The sequence below is a fragment of the Parasteatoda tepidariorum genome, chromosome 4 (assembly GCF_982258835.1).
Source record: "Parasteatoda tepidariorum strain Cologne lab strain chromosome 4, Ptep-v5.0, whole genome shotgun sequence".
Taxonomy (NCBI): domain Eukaryota; kingdom Metazoa; phylum Arthropoda; class Arachnida; order Araneae; family Theridiidae; genus Parasteatoda; species Parasteatoda tepidariorum.
Genome location: NC_141758.1, coordinates 25967997 through 25980918, shown reverse-complemented (window position 1 = coordinate 25980918; position 12922 = coordinate 25967997). Strand labels below are relative to the sequence as shown.

General features: G+C 30.2%; 1 protein-coding gene across 1 annotated transcript; it reads left to right on the top strand.

Moving 5' to 3' along the window:
• Nucleotides 1-5452: 5452 nt before the first annotated feature.
• LOC107449663 (uncharacterized) lies at nt 5453-6822 on the top strand. Its single transcript, XM_016065264.4, has one exon. The coding sequence runs from the start codon at nt 5880-5882 to the stop codon at nt 6729-6731; it is 852 nt and encodes a 283-aa protein (XP_015920750.3). The 5' UTR covers nt 5453-5879; the 3' UTR covers nt 6732-6822.
• Nucleotides 6823-12922: the final 6100 nt, after the last annotated feature.

The window sequence follows — 12922 nt, the reverse complement described above, 5'->3', positions numbered from 1 at the left end:
AGTACTTTTACTTGTACTTTCGTTACTTTTTGAGGGAAAAAGTACAAGTATTTGTAACGGAAATATCGAATTAAATCGTTACTTTTTTCTAAAACTCGGTAAGCTTTCTAAAAAAAAAAAAAAAATTAAATTAAAAAAAATGCTTATGTTTTTTTAATTTATAAAATTAATGTGCAATAAATATGCATTCACAGCCAACTTCGTGTTTAAATACCGCCTGTTTCAACTTATACTGCACATTCAATTATTTTTTACTAGTTCAAAGATCACAAAGCTGTCTGAAGCCCCGTGTTTGGTTTGTTTATGTTTGTGCTTTTAAAACGCGTTTCTAAAGAGTAAAGCAATTTTAAATCAATGGTAATTTAAATAAATAAAAATAATAAACTAAAAATTAAAATCAATAGATAAAATTTCTTTTTCGTGTAAATCCATAAAAAGTTTGATATTAAAATTATATTTTATTTTAAAATCATATTATACGATTATATTATAAAATTATATTATAATATTCTTCCGAATTCAAAAATAAATTAAGATCCATAACTTTCAAAATTAAAAATAATTAAATAAATAACAACAATTTTGCAAAAACATTAAAGAACATAATATTATCAATAAAATTTTAGGTTACTTTGAATTTTCGATTTCCTATAAATGTACTTTTAAATCGTTACTTTTTTTGTTTAGTACTTGTACTTTTACTTGTACTTTTTACTCGTTACTTTTCAAAATAAGAACTTTTTACTTTTTACTCGTTACTTTTTTTAAAAATACTTGTACTTTTACTCGTTACTTTTTAAAAGTAACGTTGCCATATATGTTCAATGGCAGAGTAGTACGCAGGAGAGAATTTTCCGCTCAATTTTACCCAAGGGCTTAACGCTTAAGGATTAAGTAATAAACTGTCTATTTTCTGATTGTTTATACCTGAAAAAAAAATTCTGTTTTCCTCAAAAAAATTTACGTTTAGTTTGTGCTATATTTTTTTTTTTTTTAGTAGAAAACATGAAATACATAGTACAGTAAATAGAGGGGGGGGGGGAATTTTCTGTAATTTTCAGTATTGAATAATGAGCTTACATTTTGTCCTTTCTTGTAGATAATTTAAATTCTTTCTATTACACCTTCGACTTATTGTGAAGCAATGACAAACTACATTTTAGAAAATTTTAAATTCCTTTTAAATTAAATATGTGGTTTAAATACTTTTTGAGAAGGATTTGGGTGAAAGTTAAATATGAACTGCTTAAGAAATTTTCTAAAATTAAAATTTTTTTTATTGAAATGCAAAGATGCCAACTGCTCCGGACACGCCAAAATAATTTAAAAAACGGTAAATGACTACAAAGTAAATTTCGCAAATATTTGACTGTTTTTGCTTGCTTTCAAAAGGTATAGCATAACATAAGTACTATAAAGTGGTGAATTACGAATTGTTTGGAAATAATGATGCATAAAAATCTGTTAAATTGAATTTATTAAACCAGGAATCGCAATTGGTAAACTACCACTTTAAAATATATATCTGCTCTCCGGAGCAAGTTGGCATCTCTGGAAATGTATCAAAAAGTTAAAGATATTAATTATATTTATTTAAAACTATGCATTATTCTTTAAATAACGATTTTATAATTAACATTTGGTGCTTGCCGAAACGGTCGTAAAATAACAGCAGAAAAGAAAAGGCTATTTATTATTATTTAATTCTTTTATTATTTATCGTGATTCATACCTGCCAACTCTTCCGGATTTTCCGGAAGATTTTATTTTCATATTTAAAGTGGTAGTAAATATACACTATTTTTTTCTTTTATAAACTTAATTTTTAAATGATTTTGATCACCATTATTCTTACAAAAATTAAGCACATATATTAATATGCGTTACTATCATGGTTGCCAACTTAAGTTTTTTTCAAATACAACGTATTTGTTTGCTTAAAATTGAAGTTTTAATACCACTGGGAAAAATTATAATGGAAAGGATTAAAAGTTGGCAGGTATGTGAATGTATTCTTGAATATTAAGTATTTTTAATTTAACTTGAATTCTGTGTTGCTTAAACAGGCGATCGCAACGCTCTAATAATGGGGGGGAGGCTTTCGAAAATTGTCAACCGTCAACTATAAAAAGGTACCCTACTATAAAATCGAGTTAACGTGTGTTATATACTAGTGATTTGTAGTGGTAGATACGTTACAGTACTCCCCCACCAGAATTATATCTGTAATAGAATTCGATGAACTTGCGGCGGCACCGCCAAATGGACAGTAACGCTTAAGATAAGACCGCCATTTGGCGGAGGACTTGACTGTGGCAACCCTGGTATGCAGGGAGAAAAACATTTCTTCCCTCACAGTCTGCATTACATATGGCTTAGTGAATGTCGCTGGCGATGTGCCGTACTCTTCCATTTTTGTGTCTATTACTAATTATTAAATTATTATTATTTTTCTTTAAATATTAAATTAAACTTAAATATTATGGCTAGCTGGTGATTTCACATTATTTTATTTAAAACTTATTTTCTTCTTTTTGGGCACGTTGTACCCCACGTGCCTCAAACTAATACCACTAGTTTATTCATTGCTGTTTTGTGAGAAGCCGGGAGAGCTGTATTAAGATCACCGTACTTTTTGAGTGCTGAAATTGAGAGATTTATTAACTTCACGGTCGTAGTCGCTCCCGTGTTGCTGTTAGCAGTCGAGTGTAGGCAAGCCGACGTTGTGTGTGATCGAGACGAGACTGAGTAGCAACAGTGCGAGGAGGTGGATAGTGTCGCAGTCACAAGTAGCCAAGTCAACTGTTCAATGTGGTCCATCCATCGAAATAGGCATGTTCAAATCGCAGTGAGCGTGTTTGCCAAGATAGGCGTGTTTACATCACGTCCGGGTCACCAATGAGGGGAGAGTAGTTACAGACCATTTCAACCGTCATCTATGAAAAGGTACCCCACCAAAGCGAGTTAATATGTCTTATATACTAGTGAATTGTAGTTGTAGTGGTAGATACGCTACAATACGATCTGGCGAGAAGACAGATTCAATGCCTTCGGCCCTTTTCTCTTCTCCTCTTTTCAGTTGTAGAGGAATTTACTAAGATATTTTTCTTTTTCTTAATATTTTTCATTAATAAAACTATTTTTTATAAATTTCCATGGTGCTTTCTTTTAGAACTATGTCTAATGTAGTTTTCAGTACCATATAGTTTTCCAACTTAAAAGAATTTAATCTATATAAAAATCAAATTTTTTATCGGCTGTAGAACTCTAAATAATCTAGCTTCTTTTGGCGAAACCACCTGCACTTAAAAAAAAAAGTTCATTAACAGCTCTGAACATACTAGCAAAAAAAAAAAGAAGAAAAAATTAATTATTGTAAAAATATTACTGCAAAAAATAAAATATTTAAAATTTTGAATTTGTTCATGTTGTATGCATATTGTCAGGACTTACAAGAATAAAATCTAACGAAGAATGGAAAATAATGAAATGAGGAAAGCACGCAATGACAATATCAAAAAACGTCACGCGTGAATTTTATTTCAGAACGGAACGAGACTGGTGTTTGTTTTGAAGAGATTGTAAATTGTTTTTGGATGTTCATCATGTGGTTTAAAAAATAAATATGTTTTTTAATTACCTCTCTATTTCCCATTGCACCAAAGCAAGTCTTGAAATAAGCTATAGACAATCGCAATGATCGAATGCGCAATCGGGGGAAAAGACCGGTTCCATGCCTTGGAATGTACTACGAAAATTTTCCTTTTCTTGATATTTTTCGTTTTTAATGAATAAAAATTGTTTTTTTAAAATTTCCATGATGCTTTCTTTTAGAGCTACGTTTAATGAAGTTTTCAATTCCATATAGTTTTCCAACTTAAAAGATTTTAATCTATATGAAAATTGTCATATGATATTTCATCTATATGAAAATTTTGATTGATCAAGACAGAGACTAACGTACTTTCTTCTTCTATGACTCTCCACACGCTATAGCGTTAGGCTATATGCTATATGCGTTTGCATGCTTTCACCATTATAATGGTGAAAGCATGCAAAGTGTTGTCATAGATAAAGAGTTCTGCTCTACGCCATCTTTAGCCAATTTCGATCGCCAATAGAAAGCACCAAGGTAAAAAAAGTGTCTCGTGAATGAATGCAGAAACGTGTATAATTTGTTATCACGCAGAACAGGCAGGTTGTTTAAAAAGAGTTTGTATGTAGAATGTTTTTCTTTCTCCCCCCCCCCTTTTTTTTTAATCCTGAATCTAATGTAACAACCTTAGGAGATTCCCTGCACTTTTCGAGTTTTACAAAAGCGCGGGAAACCTTGGCCCTCCTATTATCCCTAACTACGGCGGTCTAAGAGTTTGCAAACGAAATTATAAGAAACAGTGGGAGGATAAAATTGTTTAACGCTCGTTACCTACATTGTTTTTACGATTAGCGGTTCCCTTTTATACTTCACTCCCCCAGTTACAAAAAGAGTTCCTTAAAAGATCTTGATGATGTCTTCTTTTCGAGCTCACATGAACAGGTTAAATATTGCATACTATTTTTACTTCTGTCCCTACTAAAAAAAACAAAATTAAAAATTTCATGAAATTGTTAAGAAAAAAAAGTCGTAGACGTTGATCGATTTTGCTCCTTTTAGAAATAAGGCACCTATGGCAACCGCCATACTTGATACAGTACAGAACCCGTTATCCGGAAATCAGAAAACCGGAAAACCAAAAAACCGGAACGAAATTCGATAAATTTTATCGCCATTTAAAAAAAAAAAAATTTTTCTTCATAAGATTTTACGATTTTTCTTTCTTTTTTTAAAGATGTTTACCTTACCATCATTTTGGAAATAATCATTAGTGTATTACTTCATCGTTTTTTTCTTATTTTTAAGATTATTTCCATTTTTTTTTAGTTGGGTTTAACAATAAAAAAAACGACTTTTTGTAGCGATTCAGAAAACCGGAAAAATCAGTTTTCCGGAATAGCGATGGTCCCGACCATTCCGGATAATCGGTTCCCAACTGTACTAGATACGGGTAAATGAAAACGTATTATTTCAAAACTTTTATCACCTCAAGATCTTCAAGCCTTCCTTAATCAGTGTATGGAAGGGTTCAAATACTTCCTTTCCCTCCCTCATCTTGATGGACCTCAGGATTACCGTCTACTAATCAGAACCTAGAACCTCCTGGAATGTTCTTCATTCCAGAATGTTCGCAACGAACTCTCTGCATAGGGACCGAGGGTGTGCGGTATTGGTCCTCGTTAAACTGTTCTACCGTGAAGTGCTCGACTTCTCGTGCAGGTCGTTGGGCTATCGGAGCGGGGGTGCCATCCCCTCAGGGGGAATCAAAATTTTGAATCAAAATTTGCAGGGAATCAAAGTTTTGATGGCGTGTCTTCGGATTATCCTCAGGGATGTTTCCCAGACCGTTGCCAATAGCCCATTGTGCAGCTCTAGTGTGGCGTAAATGAACAACAACAGCATCGAACTCTTCAAAATTCTTCCGAGCCACAAACCGTTTCTGACTTTTTACTGAATTTTCTGCTAGCTATCTAGCCTCAATCATAAGCTTCATTAAGAGAAACACAGAGCTATAACCTAACCCAAAGAGCTCGTCGCACTTTTCTACAATCGTTGTGTGGCCAAATATTACTATTTTCTTACTTTTATTTGTGTGTTTTTTCTTATCCCATTTTTCTTCCCTTATTTATATTACAAGCTTTATCCGTAGTAAAACACTACCTATTTCATTGTTGAACGATACTTTGTTCGTGCTATAAACAAATCACTCCGGTTGGGAGATAGTTAAATTAATCTCTTCTCTGTGCAGTGTAGAAAAAACAATTCAAGTTGAGTGTATGATAAAATGTTTGCAAGCAGAAACATAGTTGCAGTGTTTGTGGTTAACAGCAGTGATTACAAAACTGTAAATGAGCAACCTGTTGTTCAAACTACAGAAAAACCCAATTCAAACAGTGATAAATCCTTTTCTCAGAAAAGGAGATCAAAGCAACCCTCTGATATTCATAGTGGAGAAAAGCCATATTCATGCAGTGTGTGTGATAAATCATTCTCACATAAATCTTCTTTGACTAATCATTCTATCCTTCACACTAATAAGAAGCCTTATTCATGTAGTGTATGTCATAAAACATTTGCTGGTTTAAATGGTTTAAAGAATCACTCTATTGTCCACAGTGATAAAAAGCCATATTCATGCAGTGTATGTGATAAATCTTTCTCAAGGAAATCTGATTTGAATAGTCATTTAATTTTCATTCACAGTGATGAGAAGCCTTATTCATGTAGTTTATGTGATAAAACATTCAAAACTAAGTCTTATTTAAATAGGCACTCTCTAGACCATGCTGAGGAGAAGCGTTATTCGTGCAATTTATGTGATAAAGCGTACAACCAATTAAGTTCGTTAAAGATACATAGTTTTGTTCATACTGGTGAGAGCCCTTTTTCATGTAGTGTGTGTAATAAATCATTTTCTAAGAAATTTAGTTTAGTTAGACACTCTCGCATTCATACTAGAGCCAAACCTTCCCTCAGTAAGTGTGCTAAAACATTACAAGTGAAACATAATTTAAATAGACATCTTGTTAATGGCGATGATTGGCCTTTTTCATGCAAAATGTGTAATATAGGCTTTGCTACAAAGCGTAGTTTAAATGAGCACATAATTGATCATCATTTCATAAAGTGTGAATGATAAATCTTATACCCATTAAAATAAGTGCTAAAATAATCCAATTTATATTGTAATTGCTCCAGTGTGTATAATAAAATATTCTTACCTTTAACTCGTTAAAATGCATTCTTTTATTATTCATGCCACAAATATGAATTATAAGTTCAATGAAGCGTAGTTTAAATGAGCACATAATTGATCATCATTTTATAAAGTGTGAATGATAAATCTTAAACCGATTAAAATAAGTGCTAAAATAATCCTATTTATATTGTAATTGCTGCAGTGTGTATAATAAAATATTCTTACCTTTAAGTCGTTTAAATAAGCATTCTTTTTTATTCATGCCACAAATATGAATTATAAGTTCAATTAAACAGAATTTTTAAGAAGTTAATTTAAACTTGTATTAAAGTGGTACTATTTAGTCGTCATAAAATTTCCTATAATTAGATTTGTAATGCTAAAATATGAAATCTTTGTGCAGAATGGACATTCAGAATCCCTCAGAATCTTTTTTCATTCAGAATCCCTCAAAACTTCCAGAAATTACTAGTATACTCTTCTGTGAATGCTAATTATTAAGTTATTTTTAAGCAAAAAACACTTTTGTTTTCCTCTGAAACGTGATTATTCACGAACTGACGTCACCTGTGCCCGTCTACTACTCCTTTACAATTGCTGTACTGTGGAAGTCTTTACATTACGGCTAGTAAATAACAGTGTGTAAATAAAGATATGTAGAATAAATTCTGCTCTAATGTAGCTGAATAAAAATGTGGGTTTAATATAATGTATTTATATAGTATTTCAATGGTATCTACTGAAAAATTGTTAATAGTTGATGAAATTTTCTAGTTCTGAATATTTAAGATTATTTAGATCAGTAAAAGAAGGGTTAGAATGAGTTATTGATGCCTGATATTGCTTATTAAAATGATGCATGAAAAATAAAAAATATTTTTGTTCTTTCATATTTTTTTAACCATGTTAATCTTAATTTTAAAGTATATTTAAAATTCAATTTGAAGATTTATGAAATAAATATTAAATCAAATTATTATATAGAATAATTTTAGATTTCTCAGAGTTCATTCTAGGTGAGGAGGGCCGTCCTGTTTGCCTTTTGAATAAAAAATTCCGCCCCGCATGCCCTAAGAATCTGAATACGCGTCCCGATGTATTAAAGTGTGAGAACGGCCTATTTGCGCAGATTTTTTGGTCAATAATCCGCATGGTTTTCTGATTGTATTTTCGGTAGAAATAAATTGTGTTTTGGCTGTAATTAATAATTTTTTCGACCATTCCGCTATGATTTTCAAATTCTGATGTGTTTAATATGTCATTACGACCAGCGCATTTTGAACTTGATCTTTTGAAATGTTCGAATCGTGGCGATTACATCATAAGTTCACATCATTTGATAATAATTCTTTCAGAAGCTATTATCATTTCTTAGGCCCTTTTCACATGTTTTTTTTACAAAATTCGATATTCTTAATACAATGTTATTGCGTCTACAGTTGGAGTTATCTCTATTTGATAGGTTCGATTCGTGATGATTTTATGGTAATTTCACTACGCTCGAAATTTTACTTTGTTGCCTTTTGATGTGTTCGATTCGTGATGATTCTATCACAATTTTTCATTGTTTTATGATAGGTTTTTTGTCAGTTAGGTATCATTTTATCAACATGGTTTCAAAAAATTCGATATTTATAATGCAATATGATGTTCAAATAAGAGTTATCACTATTTAATGCTCTCGATTTTTGCCGATTCCTTCATATTTTTTCATTTTTTAATGATTAATTTTGTTTTCGGCATTTTTAACTTGGATTTTCAAGTTCGATATTTTTAATACAATGTTGTCACGAGGTACAAATTTGCATTATCACTATTTGATACAAGATTCTATCATGATTTCATGACATTTTTGATAGATTTTTCGGCAGTTATTTATCATTTTATCAGCCCCTTTCAGGTGATATTTCAAATTCCTATATTATTAATAGGATGCTATTACGACGTTCGATTCCTGAGAATTCCATTATAATTTCCCATCATCGGATGATATTAGGTCATTCGTATCGAGTCTATAATACTAGATAATGTATCGGCACCAACTGCGAAAAACCTAATAGTTATTTTGGCAGTTATTTATATTTTTATCAGCCTTTTGCATATGATTTTTATATTTTTTCTCTGATATTTTTGTAAGATTTTATGGGACATTTAAATTTCGAATTTTAGTTATCACTTTTTAAGTCGTTCGATTTTCGACGATTCCATTTTAATTGACGTCGTTTCTTGCAATTTCTACTTGTTTTTTCTTATTCTGATAATTTTTATTCAATGTTATTAGAACAAGCTAGTTTTTTAATTTAGGGAGTCACTTTTTGGCATTCTCAATTTAGATTGAAGTATTGTAAATCAACATTGTTTAAGGATATTTTTTTTTGGCAGCTTTTTCATATTTTAGTAATCAGTTTTTCACGTGCTTGATTCGCAACGATTCTATCATAGTCCATATTAATTTCCAGCAGTTATTTCAATTACTTCCCAATAATTTTTAGAAATTAAAAAGCAAAACGTTTTTTCATTTATTTTGACATTGTTTTCAAAATCCTGATATGCTTAATAAATTATTATTACGACATGCAACATTTTCAAAATTCAGAAATCACTCTTATTTTAAAACTAATTTATAGAATGTGCAAATTTAGCTGATGAATTATTTTTAATTGGAATTTTATGTTTAAAAAAAATAAGATTTTTTTTAATGATAAAATTAAAAACTTTTTATATTTTGGATGTCTGAAAAGTGATGCAAATATTTATGAAGTGTGTGATAGGTGCCCTTTTTGTAGGGTGAAATAGTGCCCTGCTTTTTTTAAGATCTAGAATGAACACTTAAAATGCACTCTAGAATCTAGAATGAACACTTAAAATGCACTCTAGACATAAAACCTCTTTTTATTTATTTATTCTAGCTTGAATTTAATGCAGGAGTTTATCTTCTGCATAGCAGAAGCATTTAAAAAAGAAAAAAAAAAATTTGAGCTTTGCAAAGCTTTTAAATGAGTTTTTTAAAAACAAGACAATGAAAAGAAAAAACGAAATTAATGTATTCAAATATATTTTATTAACCTTATTTTAATGGCATTAATCTATGTCAAGCCAATTAATATGTTGTTAATTATAATGTTGAAAATTTATTTGGTTTTACATTACAGAAACAGGAATTAAATTTTATAAATACAAATAAAAATAATTTTTCGCTAAAGCAAAATTCCTACTTACTCAAAAAAGAAAAATGTCAAGAAAAGTTATCAACATTACTGTCTATTTAATAAATAGTAAAAAATGGGCATTAGAATTTCTTTTTATTTTGCATTAAAAAATTATATTAGGATTTATTCAAATTTTTTTTTAAAATTTCTTTAGCTTTAGTGAAATAAAAACGTCTAGCTTAATGATATTTGCTGAAATTTTTTGCTAAATTGCATTACTTTAAATGAAATTTTAAGTATAAGCACATAGACTGTGGCGATGATGATGGGCTGATATAATTCAGCAGACTAAATTCTTGAATCTCTCGTTTTTGACAATTCCGAATACTTCGCCTATTTTAATGAAACTTTTTGTTATTAAAAATGTATAATGCATTAACTTTGCTATTTAAGAACTCTGCTTTTCAAGGACTGAGAAATAGCTTGCAGAAATAAGGAGAAAAGTTAACAATAATCGTACTTTGTAAATACTAATATTGCAGAAAGAATTAAAATTTATAAATTTAAAAATAAAAATAGTTTTCTAGCCATAGTAAAATTCCTATTTACTCAAAGAATAGTATTGAGAATAGATAGCAGTAATGTGCATTTAATATAGTAAAAAAAAAAAGAAGAAATAAACTGCATCAGGAAATATTTACTTAAAAAGAAAATAATTCAACTCTTGCATAAGATAAGTAAAATTAAATTACATTCTCTGAATTTTTGCATAGTGGCACATAGTGTAAGTATGATGAAAAGATATTTTTCAATGGTACATATTTATGAAAACATTGATTTTTATGATGCAATATCGAATAATAAGATCATCTCCCCATATCTAAATGTATACTATTTCTATCCAATCTGGGACTGATTTTAATTTTAAGTAATTAGGCTGTAATTGAGCATTATTTTAACTTAAAAATAAGTGGAATAGAATAATATTTTCTATAATTGATTGCCACTGATTTCAGCCGAAAAGAAATGCTGATTCGCTGTGAAGCTCTCCATAAATATTTTTTCAACTATTGTAGTAATAAATAAACAGTTTGAAGTTTTAAAAATCTTGCTTCCATTTTGCACTAAGCCAAAAATTTAACTCCAAAAAATTTTACTATTAATATTCAAAGGATGTTCATATGATTTAAGTGAGATTAAAACTGAAAGAGCATTGGAAAAGCCTTAGCGGATGAAAGCAGCAAGCTTTCATTCAGCACATGGCACATCATAACTAATCAGGGAACATTTTCGATTGTATCACCTACGGAGGCCTTTTTGTGTAATTTAAATGTTTAATAATTAAATAAACGTTTGGGGGGAAAATAATCAGATTCAGGTGAGAATTTCCAATAAATTAGGATTGAAAATAAATAAATTTAAGAGATGCTGTAACTGTCCATTAGAATAATTTACTGACAAGGTGAAGATTGTGTTAAAAATATATTCTCACATAATATTCTAACAGCTTCTATCCAGGGCCTGATTATCGCCTAGGAGCCTCAAAATTAGTAAAAAGTCCAATATGTTACTATTTTTTTTAAATGCCGAAAGAAACAGCTTTTCTCAAAAGATGTAGTTTTTTATTTCAAATTTTCTTTATATCATGATGCAACCTAACTCATGTAAACATTGCACTAATCAAATTCGAAACTACAGCTGAATTTTTATTTGGTGTAATTTTTATATAAACTGAACGAATATAACAAGAATGCACCATCGCAAAGTCTCTTATATGCATAGCGTTTTTAAAAAGTGTTTAAAGGTGCTTATTTTCGATTTTTAAAAGCCATTAAAGGTGCTTGTTTCATTGGGTGTTTTTAAAAAGTGCTTAATTTTCCCTTTTCAATAATTTTCCCTTAGCATGTTGATTTCCGCTACGAATTATGCAAAAAGACAGTTCACATTGTTCTATTCAGCGTTTTCACAATTAATTCAACCCCAATCTATTTCGGTGTATTGTCAGTCCGTAGCGTATGAAAATGCCATTCGTTTGACATGTTTCAAAATTTCATTGTTAAAAACAAACCAAAAGGTTTTTTTTTTTTTTTGGACATGATGGTTAAATCAAGATAAAATCGTCAATTGTCAACAACTTTCCAACCCTGCCTAATTATATTTCTTAAAGTGCTTAAAAATATTTTTTGAGTGCTTGAAAAGTGATTAAAGGGTGCTTATTTTTGTTAATTAATTTGGCTACGCACCCTGATAAATGATTGGTGTCCACAAGAGCGATAATCTTATTCCTAACAAATAAATAAAATTGTAGGCGAGAGCTACAATCTTTGATGCTGAAAACTGTTTGATTTACACGTTTTTACAATATGAAAATTTTGATTTTCTTGATAGTTTTGAAATGATGAAAACTACTTATCAATCTGGTTGCGCAAAAAGAAAGAAAAAAGCTCTAAGTGATGAAGCCAACAAAAAAGTGAGAAATTCTTAAACAAAATATTTTTCTGTTGATAAACCGAAGCAAAATATTGAGTTGATAAATAAATTCATGAGAACAATTGGTTTAACAGAAAGAAAAGTATCCAGCCAGCATTTTTATAGGAAGAAACAGAACAACGAATCTGTTTCTAGAGATTGGCTGATATCACCCAGAAAAAATGCTTTATTATACAAATTGTTAAGTAAATCTGAACAAGCACTATGTAGCAAAGAATTTGACTGGAAAAATGTGTGTCTCAAAGATTAAAAGTGCAGGAGTGTTCAAAAATCCACAGGGATGCTGTTAATGGTTATTCAGGAAGGCTGAGAGTTTCATCTCGCATTGAAAATTTACTGGTACAAGATTATCAGTCAGAATGCAAATACTGCCAAGATGTATTAAGAAGAAACATGTATTAAGAAGAAACAACAAACATTCAATATTAAACACATATGTTTAATATTGAATGAATGATATTCAATGACATCATAATCTAATGTCATGGA